Consider the following 18,902-nt stretch of genomic DNA (forward strand, 5'->3'; position numbering starts at 1 on the left):
TAAATTTAAATATAGAACAAAACAGTTTCACCTATTTAATCGAATTAATGATAAACGAGGTCTTTGGGTTTTCCCAAACTCTTGAGAATTAATTAATTCGTAGACATATCAACTTTCAAATTTTCATTTACAAATAAGTTATTTCCAAAACTATTATTAACAATAATTGATATGATATTAATCTATAATACAATATATCTATATTTGTATTTTTTTGACCATCCAGTTTAATGTCTAAAGTAGGAACATTGGGTCGTTTTCTTAGTTAAAAACCATACCATGGACAGGATGGGCCATGTCAACGAACAATGGTATCCGAGGGAGGAGACACAGGCAGATGTCATACTAGGCGTGCCAATCGAGGCCACTACCCCCTGTCCATTCGGGACATATGAATATATATTCTCTCAAAGAATAAACTAAACAAATGTGAAACAATGACCCTACACTTGTGTCATAAGGCAATGTTGGCATATCGATGGTGGTTTGGTGGAGGCTAAAGCGAGTAAGTAGCCCTCAAGACAAGCTTGCCTCAGTGCCACTGGAACCATGAGTACAACGCCACCTTGGAGGTGTTGTTAAATGGTCCATCGCTCCATATTTTAATCCAATGAAAAGCCAGATCAGCGGCTCACAGACTCATAAATGTACAACCATCTGTAAGGATGGGCCATGTCAACGAACAATAGTAACCGAGGGAGGAGATTCAGGCAGATGTCATACTAGGCGTGCCAATCGAGGCCACTACCCCCTGTCCATTCGGGACATATGAATATATATTCTCTATTGTGGCTAGCATCTTGCCACAAAAAAGTAGCAGCACTTAGTGAGTCCAAAAACCTGATGGAACAATACCCGAGGCAAGGGGCACGCGAAAAGATTCGTAGAAAAGCCATCTGCAAGGCCTATAAAGGAATTACTTGAGGGTAACCTCACCAGAACTAGTTGAAATATTACACGCACCGGATAGGAGTACAGAAGAAGAAAAATGTGCAGATATCGCCAGAAAGAAGAAGGGACTGCAGATCACGTTTTATGTTTCTGTGAGGGTGCAAGTGCAGATTCTTGCAGCTTGCAAGCAAGTCCTAAACTGAAGGCTGTTGAGGTTGATTAACAATCTGATGCTGGTCAGTGTGTTATAAAAATAGAAGAGCACAATAAATGTACTGAGTTCGAGGTGCAATGCCTTGTGGCCTCCTCTTTTAATCCTCTCCTAAATGCGCAACAAAATTGATTTGGCTTTAATTTTCGAGCTTTATTGGATGACTTGAAATCAGCTTCAAATAAAACTCCGCAATAAACCAGTGCTAATCGGTATAAATTTGCTTAATTGAATTTCCCTTTCCTAAAGACCAATGCAGTACATCGTTTAATAGAAAAAACTGTAAAAGACATGTTGCCCTGTTTATATTCGTTTATAAAGCGTTTAATCGTAAAAAATATAAAATTTGTTTAAAAGAAAAGAATTTTTCAAAACGACTAGGTAATTTAATATGATAATCCAGGATAATCGAGACGCCTTATTTGCATGGAATTATAAGAAATCCAATAGACGATTGGCGGAACCACCTGACATTTCTTGCAGAACAGATCTTTTATGTAATAGTATCTGTGCAGTCCGATACTCATCGACTCATGATTTTTAAAGTCCACGGTTAGTTCAGCCTTGACACGAAGAATAGAAATTGTGAACGGATCGGCACTGGCAGTGAAAAACGGATCGATTAAGTTGAACGAACCTGCGAGGAGCCGGGGCCTGGATATCTACTTCTTAATTAAGGTGGAATCGCACCCTGCCCATCTTTCCCCCCAACAATTATTAGTGACTGCAGATAAGACAAGGATTTGTAATTGGTCGGCATTCTCGGCCGTGGCTACCGTCTTTAGCTTAGCCACTTCCGCCAAAACAGGTTTTCGGGGACCGGGAAAATTTTACAACCGGGGTTATGCTTTCACGATTAACCTAATATCCAATAAAAGACCGGCATCCCCATCACCCATATTTCATAACAGGGACAATAAAAGCTTCGCAAAACGCTTGGAAAATATACAACAAATTAATACACAATCCGTCATGGGAAGTTCTTCTGAGGAAGAATAAATTATAATATCAAACAGTTTATTATTTTGTTTTACAGATATATTTCGTTTCGCTACATTTCCCTTCTATATTTCTACCAAGGTTGTACGCCAACAAGAAAAAAAAACCAAAAAAGGAGAAATATGTACATTAATTTCAAAAATGCAACAATCAAACATTATTTTATATTGTTATTATTATTGTTGAATTATGTTGCGAATCGAATTAAAAATTGAGGACAGAATAAATGCATCGGAAAATCGAGTTATTTACAAAAATATTAACACAATAAATAAACCAAACAAGAAATTGGTTTTGTTGATCGTTACGCAGAGTGAGTGTAAGGCAGAGAAAGAGACAGAGAGTGATTTACACAGAGTGAGTATGAGATAGAAAGAGAGAGAGAGAGAGAGAGAGAGAGAGGGAGAGAGAGAGGGAGAGAGAGAGAGAGAGAGAGAGAAAGAAAGAGCGAGATAGAAAGAGAGAGAGAAAGAGAGACTGAGAGAGAGAAAGAGAAAAGAGCCCGAGTAGTGTGAGAGTAAGACACAGAAAGAGAGAGAGAACAAAAAGAGATTAGTGAGAGAGAGAGTGTGTAAGACAGAGAAAGAAAGAGGGAAAGAGAGAGAGAGAGAGAGTTACACAGGGTGAGTATGAGAGAGAGAGAGAGAGAGAGAGAGAGAGAGACTAAGTGACGAAGAGAGAGTGAGTATGAGAAAGGGAGTGGGAGATTGTTATTGAGATTGAGAGAGAGGGAGAGGGAGAGAGAGGGGGAGAGAGAGAGAGAGAAACAGACAAAAAGACAGAATGTGTGTGTGTGTGTGTGTGTGTGTGTGTGAGTGTGTGAGAGAGAGTGAGAGTACGACACAGAAAGAGAGAGAGAGATAGAGAGAGAGAGCGAGAGAGAGAGAGTGAGTTACACAGAAGGAGTATGAGAGAGAGAGAGAGAGAGAGAGAGAGAGAGAGAGAGAGAGGATATTAGTGTGAGAGAGAGTGTAAAACAGAGAAAGAGAGAGAGAGAGAGAGAGAGAGAGAGAGAGAGTGAGCTACACAGGGTGAGTATGAGAGAGAGAGAGAGAGAGAGAGAGAGTAAGAGAGAGAGAAAGTGAGAGACAGACTGACAGAATGTTTGTGTGTGAGAGAGAGGGAGCGAGAGAGAAAGAGCGATAGTGAAAGAGAGGGAGAGAATGAACTTCCTTGTTTCGTGAGTGTAATAAAAATACTTCTTTTTTTTGTGATGCCCTGTTCTTTTTGGATGTGCTGAAAGGTGGCCGGCTCCCCGTATTTTATTGACGTCGTGGGCCGTCCCTGTCAGGATCTCCTGACGAGATGAGAGTGAGATAGGAGACGGCGCCTCCATAGTGCACCCATAAATTCGGCCAGGTAGACATCCGAGGACTAACGATGCTGCAACTCTACGTGATTTACGCCGATTACAGAAATCGCTTATCTCCGCCGGGAAAAAGGCACGGGAAAAAAATAACCTTTCCTCTGGGTTTTAATACGTCCTCAGACCATTTGGAAACCGACCGATGCAAGGCCGATACGGCGATCTTAGAAGAGACAAAAAGGGAAGCCAATGATATGTACTTTTTATAATGCGGTTTATTTAACTAAATTTACGTTCTCAGAGCCACCGTAGGATGCTTTGGAGATTTTTTCTTTTTTTCTTTTCCTGACTAGCTTTCCTTGTGGATCGTTCTTTCAGGTTTACATTCTAATTACATGAAGACGTTCGTGTGGGAGTCATCGTGTAGGACACACCATGTATAAGTGCCAGGGGCTTGTAAAACAGGTCACTCTCCTTGTAATGTGACAATAGGCGGGTCACTCTTCAGTTTTCATGGAATTTACTCGGATATTTTTTCCTTTCATTAAACTAGCACTCATTAATTCATTTCTTGTTTTTTCTCGACCAACCCACCAGTAAGGCACGGAAATAGGCTCGTAAATAACACTAGTTAGATGGAAGAAGGATAAGAAAAAGTGGGGCTTTTGAAAGTCAAAGCAGGGAAGGACCAGTTCTTCCATCAGCCAGTTCAAATGCTACATTACCAGTTGAAATATAACATTTAAAAGATTTGTATAGTAAAATGCAATCAACGTAATACCTGTGATTGCAAAAATTGCTAGATAGATAAATGATAATTTTTCAATCCATTTAGTTAATTGATACAAAATATCAATTAAAACTGAAGAATTGAAACGAAAAACCTACAACAAAAACATTCAGTTAATTTGGATCCTGTTGAACCTCCATAATAATCCTTGGATATTAAGAGTTTTTTTTTTCTATTAGATATCTTCATAAGTGATCTTCATAATTAAAAATCAAAACAAATCTAAGAACTGTATTTCGTTACGTTGCAAACCAAAAATTGACTTTCATATGTTTTAAAGAAGATAATGAAGATTCCATCAAGAAGTTTTATTACAATGAAAATAAATCGACTTTTATGTTAGCAGAAAAATGTATGTAAAATGCAATCAACCTAGTTGGCCTGTGATTGCAACCATTGCTGGGAAAAGGGATGATAATTGTTCAGTCCATTCAATTAATTATTACAAAATAACAATTAAAACTGAAGAATAAAGACGAAAAACCTACGGCAAAAACATTCAGGTAATTTAGATCCTGCTGAGCCTACATAATAAATTCACTAATTTCGTGGCCCGCTTGACCAATTAAATCATTACAATTAATTAAGGTTTTTAATTGAGATGAAAAAAAGTTAATGGCACGATCGGGATTCGAACCTAAGATCTTCGGCTAGATACGCCGCTGCTCTACCACTTGAGCTATCGTGACCTCGATCCACTCGGACATCAACTTCCTATCTCAACCCCACCTTATGAGTTTTCCCTCCTTTTTGCCATTTTTCAAATGTCGTGTAATCGGTTTGGATTCTCGACGGCAATTGAAATAGCCACGGAAGAGCTTTAGTGAAGTGTACTTCATATTAATTCTTTAAATTCACTAATTTCGTGGTCCGCTTGACTGATAGGAAGTTGATGTCCGAGTGGATCGAGGTTACGACAGCTCAAGTGGTAGAGCAGCGGCGTATCTAGCCGATGATCTTAGGTTCGAATCCCGATCGTGCCATTAACTTTTATTCATCTCAACTAAAAATCTTAATTAATTGTAACTACATAATAAACCTTGGATACTAGGAATTGTTTTTTTTCTTTTAAATATCTTCATAAAGTCATATTCAGAATTAAAAAGCAAAACAATACTAAGCACTGTATTTCGTTTACGTTGCAAACCAAAGATTGATTTTTTCATCAGTTTAATTTAAGAACATGATGAAGATTACATAAAGAAGTTTTATTACAATGAAAATCAATCGACTTTTATGTTAGCAAAAAAAAAATTAAAATATCTATTCTGTGATTATAAGCTAGGATACTTTTAACTTTTAAGATTCAAATTAAACTCACTAAAAATTAATGGAAGCTTGTTTCGCGTTTAGGGAGGGGTTTTTTATTCCATAAATAAATTTTACACGGGCGACGCACAAATTGTTACTGGGATCTTCGGCCGTTGTCCACTTTCTGCATTAATGGCGATTTACGTTGAAAAAAAGGTGATCGGTCCAAAAAAAGAAGATCGTACGGACACTGGAAAAATTAGAGTAATCTTCCTCGCTATAAACTATGTCTGCTGCATAATTCAGTAGCCAGGGCTACAAGACTTATCTCCTGCCAAATTATAATTACCGGCTTCGTATAAATCACAACTTGGATACGCCTACCATACAGGCCCGCGTCGGAAACTTTTTGTTGGAAATTTTTGTTCCAGGGTTTTTGAAACCCGCGTTACCCTTTCCGGAGCGTCAGTCGTCACGTGAATTCTCTTAATCGGTCTCTGGAAATATTGAGGGAATTCGCCGTTTTAACGGTTCCAAAAATATAATAAAATAAATCCTTTTGGTCCATTAAGGATTCTATCTGTCTACCGGCTAATGGTGTCTTGTCGGGTTAGGGCAACTTCCAGACCCTAGATCAAACTCTCGGATTTACGGCTCGGCAGTGTTTTATTAATTAAAAGGCGACTCTACGGAAAAAAGCCCTCTGAATTCGGCCGTTGATAAATCACGGCGTCTAGGCGACCCGGATCGAGATTAGAGTGTAATTTGTCCGCTGAGCATTGCTCCCCCTGAGCCCGATCTATAGACTTACAGCATGGATCGGATCTTAGATGGGGAATTAAGATAAAGTTTGGCCGCTCGTAATTTATTTGCTCGGTGCGCTTTATCTGAAAATCTCCACGCCGTTTTATACTACCGTTTATAAAGCCCCGGGGCTTTAAAGCAGCAGGGTTTCTAAAAATCTGCTCACCTTGATGTGGGTCATCCGGTGGTAGTACAGATTCGAGCTGGCAGTGAACCTTTTTCCGCACACTTGGCACTGGTGGGGTTTTTCTCCAGAGTGGATCCGCCGGTGCGTGTTCAGAGAGCTGCTCGTGCTGAATCCCTTGTTGCACACAGAACAAACATGCGGTTTTTCTCCTGAAACACATACAATAATTTTAGTCAATAGATGCCGTACAAATTCTTTGTATGCCGGTGATTTATACATTAAGTACGTTTTACTGGTATACCAATATAGTCTGTAAATGTTTTCATCAATATATTTGTATTGGATTTACATTAGTGTTAACCCTTTACGGCCCAACGTTGTCATACAACGTGACGAACATTAGGAAATTGGTTAACAGATAAGCGGAGAAATATAATAGAGCGTATTAGCGCCAAATAAATCAGTGTTGCCAATATATGAGCAGAAAGGGCAGGAATAACACTGCGCCCGCCCTTAACTTACAGGAATTTCTGCTAACCTTAAGGAAAATTGCTAAACTTAACATTGCTCTGAAGCAATTTTGGGCAAAAAAGGGTGAAATTATAAACTGGATATGAAAGTTTTTATGTTTGGAAATACAACAATAGATACAAGATTTGTTGAAGTCGTGAAGAGCGGTCGATAATGAGGGAGTTTAGAAAAAACACCTTTTTCAGTTGTCTGCCGACAATTCGATCATGGATGATGATGATAATGATAATGAGGAAACAAGGAAGTGGGGTTTGTGCTCCCCAGGCACTGCAGCCTTCTGGCTTTTGTACCTTCCTAGTTCCCTAATTCAGTTCAATCGACTCAATCCTTCTTCTCAGAAGTATTAAGTCATTGACTGTAGCTGCTACAATTTGATTACCTAGGGTTTTTTCTAAATGCAGGGGTTATGTCTCCAATGAGCCGTTGCTTCGCCTTTCATTGATTCGAAGATGAATGGCTGTTTCTTCCTCTTCATTACATAATCTGCAGATGGGATCATAGTTACATATGCCCATGTTGTATAGATGCTTTCTCAGATGCCAGTGACTAGTTAATAGTCCTATTATTCCTCAAAGTCTGGCCCTCTCCAACTGTAACAATGAGTTTGCCAGTCTTGGTGAGGGTTGTTTTAGCACCGGTTTACTGTTTCTAGCCGCTAGAGTTTATCCACTTCTTTTGTTTCATTGTGATCCATTCGGTGATGAAGGATTGTGTATTTGTTTTTGTTTTCCCAAGTATAAGTTCGGGTCCTATGTACGGTCTTGCAGATGATTCTCCTCTGGTCAGTATGTCTGCTTTTTCCAAAATTTCTTTGTGCCCTGGCACCCAAGATATTATCAGGTTGTTTTCCCAGGTTTTTGAGATTTTGGATGCATTCACTGACCAATTTTAATGTGATTTTTTACATGCTAATGCTTTGATCTCATAAGGACTTTTTCCACAGTGTAACCTCTTTTAAGATATACTAGGGCACAAGCATTGATGGCAAGTATTTCTGCTTGAAACACTGAAGGGTAGTTCCATAATGAGTTTGATTGCTCGACGGTCACTAAATATTACACAAATAGGTACATGATGCAGTGGTGGGGTGAAGAGTGAGAATGAAATGGACGAAGGAAGATTTCAAGATGTAAATTTTAGATTGGCGCCAACAAAATCAGTGTGGCTAATTAATACAAGAGAGGAAACAGGAAGAAAAAACACTGCACCCGCCCTAAACTCATAGGATTAGCTATGCTTTAGCAAATTTGCTAAATTTGGTGTCGTCCTGAGGAACAAGTTTAGAGCTTTTATTATGTAGTTCTGGTATTTGTTTGAGTTACTGAAGAGAAGGTATACCACTTGAAGTTTAATGTGATGTAAGATCATGTATTTGTTTAAAGAATTTTTCTGACCTGTGTGCGTTCTCATGTGTCTCTTGAGGAGGGAGGGCCTGTCGAAAGCCTTGCCGCAGACCTCGCAGGGCAGGAGTGTCCTTTCCGACCTAGGTGCCCTCGCTTTTGGCGAGACTTGTCTCCTCACGACGTGGTCGACTTCCCCGCTGACGGAAGAGTCGCCGCTCACGGATTTCCTTTCGTCCGTGTCGCCCGGGGACGAGGAACCGGACGAGCTGATCAAAGCCCTCGATAAGAGGGACATTGACAAATCCAAAGGAGAATCTGTAACAGAAAAAAAAATCAATCGTTTGATGTTTATGCAAATGGGACGAAGTGTGAAAGATTTTTCTGTAAACGCCTCCTCGCCAAGTGTTTTCTTGTCGCGACAGTCCTCTCTGTTCCTTTTTTATGCGTCATCCTCCATAACTCTTCCTTCGGTTGTAAATAGGAGCCGTCTTGTTGATTTCGACCAGTTTGGGAGAGGGGTTGCCCTGGTGAATTCCAGTAGCGCGACTCCGATTTACATATATGAATAAATATTCGATCGGATGATTTAATTATTCGATAAAGAAAGCCAGACTTCTATCTGCCCAGAGGAACCTGTCAAAGCCGCTTAGTACTTATAAATTTTTAAAACGGACAGAACCCGGCGTAAATTGGATGAACGGCATTTACGGGAAACGGCGACTTAAATGTAATTTCTAAAACGCCATTTTAAGTCCTTATTCACAGTCATTATTATATTACAGCCCGACCAATTTACGCGTTATTAAATTTTTCACCATATAAAATCAATAATAAATAGCCAACGATAGAGAAAACTTAGTTAATACATTAACGTCTTGCTTACTACCCAAGATATGCAGGCAAAATTAAGAATTATTATCTTTTTAACCGTAGTTACTGCAAAACCGGGAAAAGAGAGAGTCCTTTATTAATATATGCTGGGAAATACGTCGCCTGTAAATCAGCAGCTATAAATCTGACGCCGTGCTTTAGATGTACAACGTCGTTCGTCACTGGGAAAACAGAACTCGACAAAATTATAACTGGCTTCTTGCCAATCCGTGTATTACTCGGAACCAGTTTTTCTAGATACGCGTGGCTGGCCGAGGGTATTTACAATCTACGTTGTAAACGTGTTAAAGTACAAATTTTCATTCGAAGTCTCATAAACACACCCATATGTATTAATTGGGTTGATCTGATCTACAAATGAAAAAGTAACATTGACAGATGACTCAAAAACCATCCTAAAGCTACCTTGCGCCACGTTGTTAATTATGCTATAGAAACATGCTACAGCTAAACAATGATTCGATACTATTTTATTCGGAAAGTGGCTTTTATCTTTTATTAATGAAGGCGGTGTTTTACCGCTTTGGTAAACTGGCTTGATAAATATTAATTGTCGGTCTGCTACCAAAGTTTGCCGGCCAGCTATTGTCCTGTCCCCGGGTCATTTCGTCCCGCCATTGTGTCCCCCTTGACAATAAAAAATAAAAGGACGGGGTAAAAAATAAAATAAGAAAACGCATCAATAGGTGAGTCGGGGGCTACCGTGCCCATTGTCCACCTACCAAACCGTTCACCGCCTCCTTGATTGCTCTCTTAAACCTTTTACCGTCGTTGTTATCGATTGGAATTACATATACATACAAACAACTTAATTTCCATACTATGGATTATTTGCAGTTTGACATACCTTCTTACTGTAAAAAGACTTTCTGGTAAGAAGTTACACATATATGTTAAACATAGATACTGTGCTTAATAGATAAATAAAAAACGATTCAATCATGACCACTCCACTATCAGAATAAAACGACATACATATGCATCATTATTTGAACAGTATAATTGTACAATTTTATCAATCATGAGTCCAATGAATAAAATACGAAATCCATGTAGATAATGCAAATCATAATGCAATCTGCTCAAATAAAAATGAAGAAATTCAACTTTACCATATAATCATTGTTTTTATGTCAATGTTAACGATATAAGACCTAACATTTTCATAAAAATACACAAAATGTTATCCCCGAACATTATTTTGGTTTCCGCAGCGTCCCTGTGCCGTACATGCCATCATGTGAATCGTATCTCTACCTCTCTTGAGTTACTTGAGTTACTTAGTGTTTGGGCATGTTGTCCATGCTCAATTGCGTTTGGCATCCGGGCATGCTGTTTATGCTCAAAGACATCCTTCCACCCCACTACCCAATCATTGGCAGCTATCTCACTGGTCGGTCCTTCCGAGTTATTGAAGGAGTCATCCCTAAAATACCTCTCTACAACTTGGTGTAGTTCAAGGTAGTGTCCACAAGTCTGAAATCATCACACTTACCGATGGAGACGATTCAGCGATCTTATCAAGTAAGTTTGATTCAATCACTCGGTATCTTCAACTATTTTTCTCCCTGTTGGAGCCTTGTGTGAAAAGAAGATAATAAAATTCAATACAGAAAAATCCACCCACATGATCTTCTCTCCGAAAAAAAATCCCTCGTTCCAGTTTATTTCATATCCCCCTCCAAACTGCAGAAAGGTACGATACTTAGGACTGTACATCGACAAATTCTTGACGTGGAACAGATGACTGAAACGCCAAGAAGTTATGAATTTTTTTAACTTATAGACAAACGCTGAGCATTTACAAGAATAAGGATGTTCTATAATACGAGAGTGAAATGGATATGGACTTATGGAAGTGGCGGGTTCAGCCAAACACTCCAATATCCATCGCATCGAAACTGTCCAATACATAAAACCCTCAGCAAAATCCTTGATGCCCATTTTTTTGTGTCCAACGAAATAACCCAGAAAGATTTATAATTTCTTTCATCCAAGATGGAATCCGCTCTCATTACCGGAAATTTCATAAGCCCCTCCCGACAACACATCTTCAAATCCAAAAACTCCCATCGCGATGAATCCCCTCAAACCCTCATCGCCGACTGAAGAGACGATTGCTGCGAATCCTCTTATCCACTAAAAGTGACAGTCTACTATCATACTAGTATCCATTAAATAGAGAAAATTTTTATTCTCATTGGAATACTGCCAATAGGTAGTTTTTCCCCTCTTGTTTTGATTGTGTACTTATTTATATATCATTGTAACTTGTTACCTAATAGAACGAAGTTAAAATGCACTGTAAATTATAAAAAATAGAAAAATACAACAGACATAGTAATGTTTTTCATCAGAAGGATTTTTCAAGCAGGAGGTACGAAGTTAATCTTTTTATGTAAGGTGTTGGTTGAGATAAAAAAGTCAGTGTCACGGGCGGGATTCGAACCAACGACCTTCGGCTAAATACGCCGCTGCTCTAACCTCTTGAGCTATCGCGACTTCCATCCACTCGGCCACCAACTCCCCATGTCAACCTTTCGAATTTCACCACTTTTTGCTATTGTTCAAATATCGTGTAATCAGGATTCGATTCTCGGCGACATATGAACTGGCAACGGAGAGCTGTTAGTGAAGTTATACTTTGTTTTACTTATTAAATCCATTATATTTCGTGGTCTGATTGACCAAATAACTTCTTTCAATTAATTAATATTTTTATGTCGGACTCGGACAGTCGGGGAGTTGGTGTCCGAGTGGATCGAAGTCACGATAGCTCAAGTGGTTAGAGCAGCGCCTTATTTAGCCGAAGGTCATGGGTTCGAATCCCGCTCGTGACACTGACTTTTTCATTTCAGCCAATACTTTACATAAAAAGATTAATTAATTGAAAGAAGTTATTTGGTCAATCAGACCTCGAAATATAATGGATTGTAAGGAGTGATGTTCTAGTGACTGTCAGTTTTTCTTGGAGTGCGTTATTCAACTGTACAGAGAAAAGCTGTAGAATAAATGAGCGAGTTTTTGAATTGAAATATGCGAAATGTTATTTTTTGCACATGTGTTCGGTATTTCTAAATCCATCTATTGCCAAAACCAACTTGAATAAACCATCGTACTCCATACCATAATTAATAACATTTATCTAAAACGACTTCCACTAATCTTCTTTTAGGACTGTATATTATAAAATTTAACAATATAAAGCGTGAACTTATACGCAATAGCGTACAATAATTAGCCATAGGAAGTGGTGAAACGTGTGGGAAATTAATCGACAGGTCGCGACCCGTGCTATGGACGAGTCGGAGATGGGTGATTTCTCAACATTCAGCCGTCACAGGAGGGGGTCCTCGTAATAGTTTCCGGTGACGGAAATCACCGTCGAAGCGTTATATTGCCAAATTGTAAGTTCGAAAAGTCGGTAATGGTATTTTACTTGGATTAACCGGACGATTTAGAAATGTTTACTAACTAACTAATTTTAGTAACAGCTCTAAACTATCTCAGGTTATAAATTAAAGAAATTATGTTTTTAAGGGATAGATGAACAGGTCATAGTAAATGAACTTGAACATCTGATCTTTATTTCCTGCTGAAATGCCATAAAGTAAAACAACAGAACAGATAAACGCTAACACAACATGGAAGATGTATTTGAGAATATTCTATTCTGAATAGTGAATTCGATAAACTTCTGTTGACTAAAATAAAGTACGTTAATTTCTGTACGGAAATTAACTCATTGTTGTTTTAAACCTGGTATCAAAATTTAAAGCCAGAATTTGTTTTTTGGTCGAATATCCTACCAGTTAGACATAAGCGAAGCATTTCTTTCTGATAGAAATACAGATTTTGTAAAAATGTGTAAGTTGGTATTTTCACCGAACTGATTTTCGGATCTAGCCATACCGATATTCGTCAAGGGCAAGGTCGAAAGCCGACTGCCGGACTGTGACTGGTAGCCCTTATCTGCATCCGCATCTACATATCTCCCGGTTGACAATAAAAGACACATTCCTGCCCCTGGAGGAACAAAGCACTGCTTGAGCGCAAAGATGGCCGCGGCATCTCAAGCATCCCTGCCGGTCGGTTTTCTTAATTGAGATGTGAATTAATGAACGGACATGGGGCAGAAGATGTAAGAAAAAGGAGAAGAAAAAACCCGTGAGATATTCCCAACTATTTTTAACCAATTAGCAAATTGGATTGTTTTTAAGCCGGGGAGAATCGAGCAAGGTCATACTTAGACTTGATTTAATTGAGGTAATTGGTGCTGTTTTTATGCCAGTATGACCGGGTTATATTACGTCTTATTCACAGGCGGAGGACATTTTCATAATAATAATAATACAATGGAGGAATTGGTTATGTTTGACGTAATAATTGGGGATAATAATAAGTAACAAGTTTAATAAGAGAAGAAATTAAATTTCAGTTTTTCTTATATTGAAGGCGATATGTTTATACGGTATGCTACACTTAAAATTACTCAAGTAGTAATGTTTCGCTTTGTAGTCAAAGAAAAATTGACAATATATATTAAAGTTGGTAAGTTAGACTTTTTTTTCACATATCCAAATTAAAGTCTCTTGAAGAGAAATTTGACGGACAACAGATTCCTAAATCTAGTTTTTCTTCGAGTCAACTAGATTTAGCGTTGTGACAATTTCCAAGGTGATTATCAGAAAAAGATGGATAACGGTTGAGCAGGGGCGAGTTTGAGATCATCACGATCTCATCATAAACCTGCCACGCGGTCCAGGATCGACGCAAAAAAAGAAGAAATTTTGTGCATTAACCGTCAGGACACGCTGCCCCATTTGTGCGGGACATAGTTAGAGTTGGGTGGTCGGAGCCACACGCGCTCTTTTGTACGGCACCGATACCAATGGTGTGTACAGTAGAAATCTGACCGAAAATATGACCAAGACGGTATGGATTAATTAATATATTTTTCTAATACCAGCGACCGAACGTTTTATTTCTTTAGTACTTCTCGGAAACGTACAGATTCGACGCGGGGGAGGTACCGGGCCAGAACGGGATGTCACCGTTTGGTTGATGGAACGTTGAAGTAGGTGATATGCCCGAGTGTGAAAATGTAAAAAGTGTCCCTTTTGGGGTATGATTAGGGGGGAGGCGACATGTCACGACTACGTGCCGTCTCCCATGGACACGTCCCAGGGCTGTACTGTTAGCGATCGCTTTTGACGGCCGTGTCACTAACCCGACGGCACCCTCTCTTCAATCACCATCCGCCACCACACGAACAATTTTCACCACATAAGATCCACGCGATGAGGATCTATGCTGAAAAACATGTCTAAACATTTACATAAGCATTTCTCATAGTCTCAGGCTTCACCAAATTAAATAAATTTAAATTTAAAATTAAATTTTATTAAAATTAAATGTTATTAAAATTTAAAATTAATTTAATTTACATTTAAATGCCTCTTAAAGGCCGGTTGTATCATCTCGATTTAAACTCAGTTTAGTACTGAGCCGTGTTCAACATAAAAATTGCATGTTTCATTTTACCTTGAACCAAGTTCAAATAATGACCCAGGTTCCACTCTTCAAGTAACAGTTTTAACGACACCATTTCAAAAACTTGTCGAAACTTCCTCCCTGGTTAATCGCGGCTGTAAGGCCAATTTTAACCCCCGCAAAATGTTTGACTAAATATCCGTACATGTTAATCCTCCACCGAACGTTCTATGAATTGTTTACGCTGTAAAAAAGTTGATCGTTTCATTTTTTTTGAGAATTTATCCGTAATTTGATCGTAACACATCAACTTGGTCCTTCTATTCTCTTTTTGAACTTTCAAATTTTTGAAGACAATTTACGTCGCTTTCACTTGTTATGTCAATAATTGAGCCTGCTGCTGAAGCCCGACCTTTTCCATTATTGCTTAACCATTCATTTTTAATATAAAGGACAGCATTCCCACTATTGGTTGCAAATAGGCATTAAGTGCCCCGTTGCACCAATTTGGTTTAAACTCAGTTTAGTACTCGAGTTCACCTTAAAAATTGCCCTTTTTCATTTTATCTTCAACCGAGTTCAAATGAGGAACCTGGTTCAACATTGAACGGCCGTCGAGCGTGTGTTAAACCTAGTTCAGACTTGACTGACGTTATTTTCATAATGCAACCTATGTTGTTAAAAATTGAACTTTTAATCAACCAAAGTGAAAATCAAATTGAATCAATTTTTGTTACCACCTTTTAATAAAAACTTAATAAATTTCAATAAAAACTTTGTTTTCCTAATCAGCAACATATCAATTTCTATTATTTCTTTATGATACAACCAATGCTTTTTCTCTCGCATATTTATTTATACGCCTAAAGTCGCGTCATTAACAGGGCTCAAAGTTTAGTGGAAGTCCTTCTTAAACTTGGTCCAAACTGTAAACGAGGTTCCAGTGAACCCAGTTTAAACCGTGATTTGAGCCACGGGTCCAAAATAGTATATACAAAGTTATTTATAAGTACATTAATAATTTTTAATCATATGAAGTTCAATTAGTCATCAAAGACATGCAACTAATAGTGTAGATATACAAATGTGGCGATAATTTGTGTAATAGGAAATGCAACAGTCGTGTACTGACATATGAATACCTATGAGTGACGAAGTGTCTTTCGTTGGACTTGACAAGTACTAAGTCAAGCATGCAGAGTAGTTAGAACATGAGCAAAACCAATCAGGATGCCTAGGGACGTATGAATAAAGCCACTATTACACGACATACTAATGAAGAAGTGAAATGGCAAAACAAATTGTACCATTGGAGGCAAGTAAATCTAAACGTGTTTTTTGTTTAAATAGAAAAAATGAAGTTTACAAAGGCCCGAATTGATTTTGAACTGATTACTGTGAAAAAACTACTTTAAATTTATTTACCTTCGAGTATTGTGTCCATGGTCCGTCGGTACAGAGAGTTCCGTAGGTAGTGGACAGCCGGCATGAAGAAAACCTCTTCGGGCCGTTCGGGCAGGAAGTAGACGACCAGCTCCGAGTTGGCAGGGATATTTTTCACAGCCTCGTAGATGGGCTCTCCTGTAAAAAAGCTGCGGAATTAGGAAGGTTTGGGTAAACAAGGGGCAAAGAAAGGGCCTATCACGGCTACGGGCAAGAATGTACCGTGAAATCACCCCGAGCTCGGGGCCCTGAATATTCAGCCGGCTCTTTCTTCTCGCAGCGCGTGTGGCCTCGTCCAACGTCGTCGGCTACTCTCTAAAATCTAGGGATACTCAATTCTTTTTAACTAAACCGAGGCTCTCGTTTTAAAAAAAGTGCAAAAGAACATTTCCACTATGAAATTACAACTATTAACCTTGTAGGAATTTATGAATTTTCTATAGCGATATTTGTTCTCCCTTTAATCTCTCTTTCTAAATATACGTTTATGACTTATGTAGATATGTTTTATTGCATTGAACATACTCTCTCTCTCTTTCTCACTCTCTCTCTCTCTCTCTCTCTCTCTCTCTCTCTCTCCCTCTCTCTCTCTCTCTCTCTCTCTCTCTCTCTCTCTCTCTCTCTCTCTCTCTAATTTTATTAATTTGCTTATCTATCGTTCTACGCATCAATCAATACATCTATCTATTTATACATTATATATATATATATTTATCTAGCAATCTAGCATATTCTATATATAAGCGAATCAAGATATTTATCCTTTGCTTATGTATTTATCTAAAAAATCATTAGTTTCGTCTAAAAAAGTCATTAGTAACGTCCGATCATTCGTTGGAAACGTAGATGAGACAACTATTTTTCTTGACTACATTCATCCATTTATCTATCAGTCGGCATATATTTGTATTTATCTATTTAGCCAAAATGCAATTGTGTACATGAAGGACGGCTTTATATACAAATTTCCTTTTGCTATCTAGCTGAGGATTTTTTGCTTACTGTATAATATTAGAGATACGCCAAAACATAGAAACAGAAAACTAGAAATATATACTTTTCGGCCATTACGAGCCTTATATATACGATATATATTTCAATAGACTATCAAGCAAATAAAATATGTATTTGTTCAGATGAAAATACTCGTTTTTTATATTTTAAGAAATGTGTCTAGTACACAAGTCAAATCGAAATATATATGTCTATGATTTTTTTTTTTAAATAGAGGACTCGATCAAAAATTCCAGGGATGACAATGGCAATCGAACCCTCGACCGCGGGTTCTGAATGGCGAGAATCGGACGCGTTAAACACCCGGCTACCGTCGGTTAAGAAATATTGTACGGTAACAGGGGCGGCAGCATAGATCAAACCAAAGTTTGGGCCGGATCATAAATTCAAAGGTTAAGGGTTAAAAATGCAAACGAAACGACTCAACATCAAAATAACTACTGCTAATAACTATATAATTCCAGGCTGCTTTACGATCTGCATAGCTGGCATTGATGATATAGCAATGTGCGCATTCTTGTTTCAGAATTCAACCTAACCATCATCCGGTATTGATTTATATGATTTGACACAAGAATTTCTACAGATGTAAATAGATAAATAGTAAAGTGTGCATCTTGTTCAAACCCCTAGAGGAATCTTGGATCGTTTCGGTTTTGATGTATGCACAGACCTTGAGCTAGTTCACAAGGATGGTAGTGTCTTTCAGTCACACGCTCTCACTCTCACTCTCTCTCTCTCTCTCTCTCTCTCTCTCTCTCGTCGGTTAGGATTTAAATGAAAAGAGAAGTAGCGGCTGCCGTTGTTTATCCCTTAATTGCAATCGGTGATGGGAGTAGAAGCATGTGGATGTGGGCTGCCCGCATTACCAAGTCTAATCTAAAACTTGCCGGCCAACTAAATCATAACTCCCTTTCCTTCCACATGCCCGCCTTGCCGATACATTATTTATTAATACGTAACAACGGCCGGGGCGCATTGAAAACGTCGTATTCGCCATTTATTCAAATTCGCCGGCAGCGAAACATGCGGAAACAGAAGTCACGGGGGGGGGAACTGAAAAATATACCCGTGTTAGAATATACAGCTAAAATTTAATAAATCGTTTCGTTGAATTATGCTAAGGTTTCTATCAAATATTTATTCTGAATAATGGTTTATTAGCACGTTATTTATTATAAAATACAGCACTAGATTCGACCAATTCGCTCGATTGGTGGCATCCTTTCCAAGTGTTTTGTTAAGCTATAACCTATTATTGTTTACGCCAATGTAAACATTTTTATGTATAATAGTTAATAAGAAATCTTATCATTTATAATCCTAAATTTAGCATTTCAAAAAATTATGAAAACAGAAAATTTGTAAAAATCAAGACGCTGGAGGGAGAAGTAGGTCATTTTCAGCAAGACGTCGTAAAAACAGTGGGTCGCTCCCTGGTTTCAACCTGTACGTACGTACAGCAGCTGCCTACAGCGAGTCACTGCCTGGTTTTCGACCTGTACGTACGAACGTACAATGAATACCTATGAGTGACGAAGTGTCTTTCGTTGGACTTGACAAGTACTAAGTCAAGCATGCAGAGTAGTTAGAACATGAGCAAAACCAATCAGGATGCCTAGGGACGTATGAATAAAGCCACTATTACACGACATACTAATGAAGAAGTGAAATGGCAAAACAAATTGTACCATTGGAGGCAAGTAAATCTAAACGTGTTTTTTGTTTAAATAGAAAAAATGAAGTTTACAAAGGCCCGAATTGATTTTGAACTGATTACTGTGAAAAAACTACTTTAAATTTATTTA

The 18,902-nt window shown here is 38.4% G+C and overlaps 1 protein-coding gene across 1 annotated transcript in view; it reads right to left on the reverse strand.

Moving 5' to 3' along the window:
* The window catches only part of LOC106667106 (zinc finger protein 287), a 144,436-nt gene that overhangs the window by 55,002 nt on the left and 70,532 nt on the right, over positions 1 to 18,902 (reverse strand). The window contains exons 3-5 of the mRNA XM_014394810.2: positions 16,063 to 16,218; positions 8,305 to 8,568; positions 6,419 to 6,588 (exon numbers count right to left, since the gene is read on the reverse strand). Coding sequence (XP_014250296.1) covers positions 6,419 to 6,588; positions 8,305 to 8,568; positions 16,063 to 16,218 — 590 coding nt within the window. The remainder of the gene's footprint in view (positions 1 to 6,418; positions 6,589 to 8,304; positions 8,569 to 16,062; positions 16,219 to 18,902) is intronic.

The sequence above is a fragment of the Cimex lectularius genome, unplaced genomic scaffold (genome assembly GCF_000648675.2).
Source record: "Cimex lectularius strain Harlan isolate CLEC.00 unplaced genomic scaffold, Clec_2.1 scaffold379, whole genome shotgun sequence".
Taxonomy (NCBI): domain Eukaryota; kingdom Metazoa; phylum Arthropoda; class Insecta; order Hemiptera; family Cimicidae; genus Cimex; species Cimex lectularius.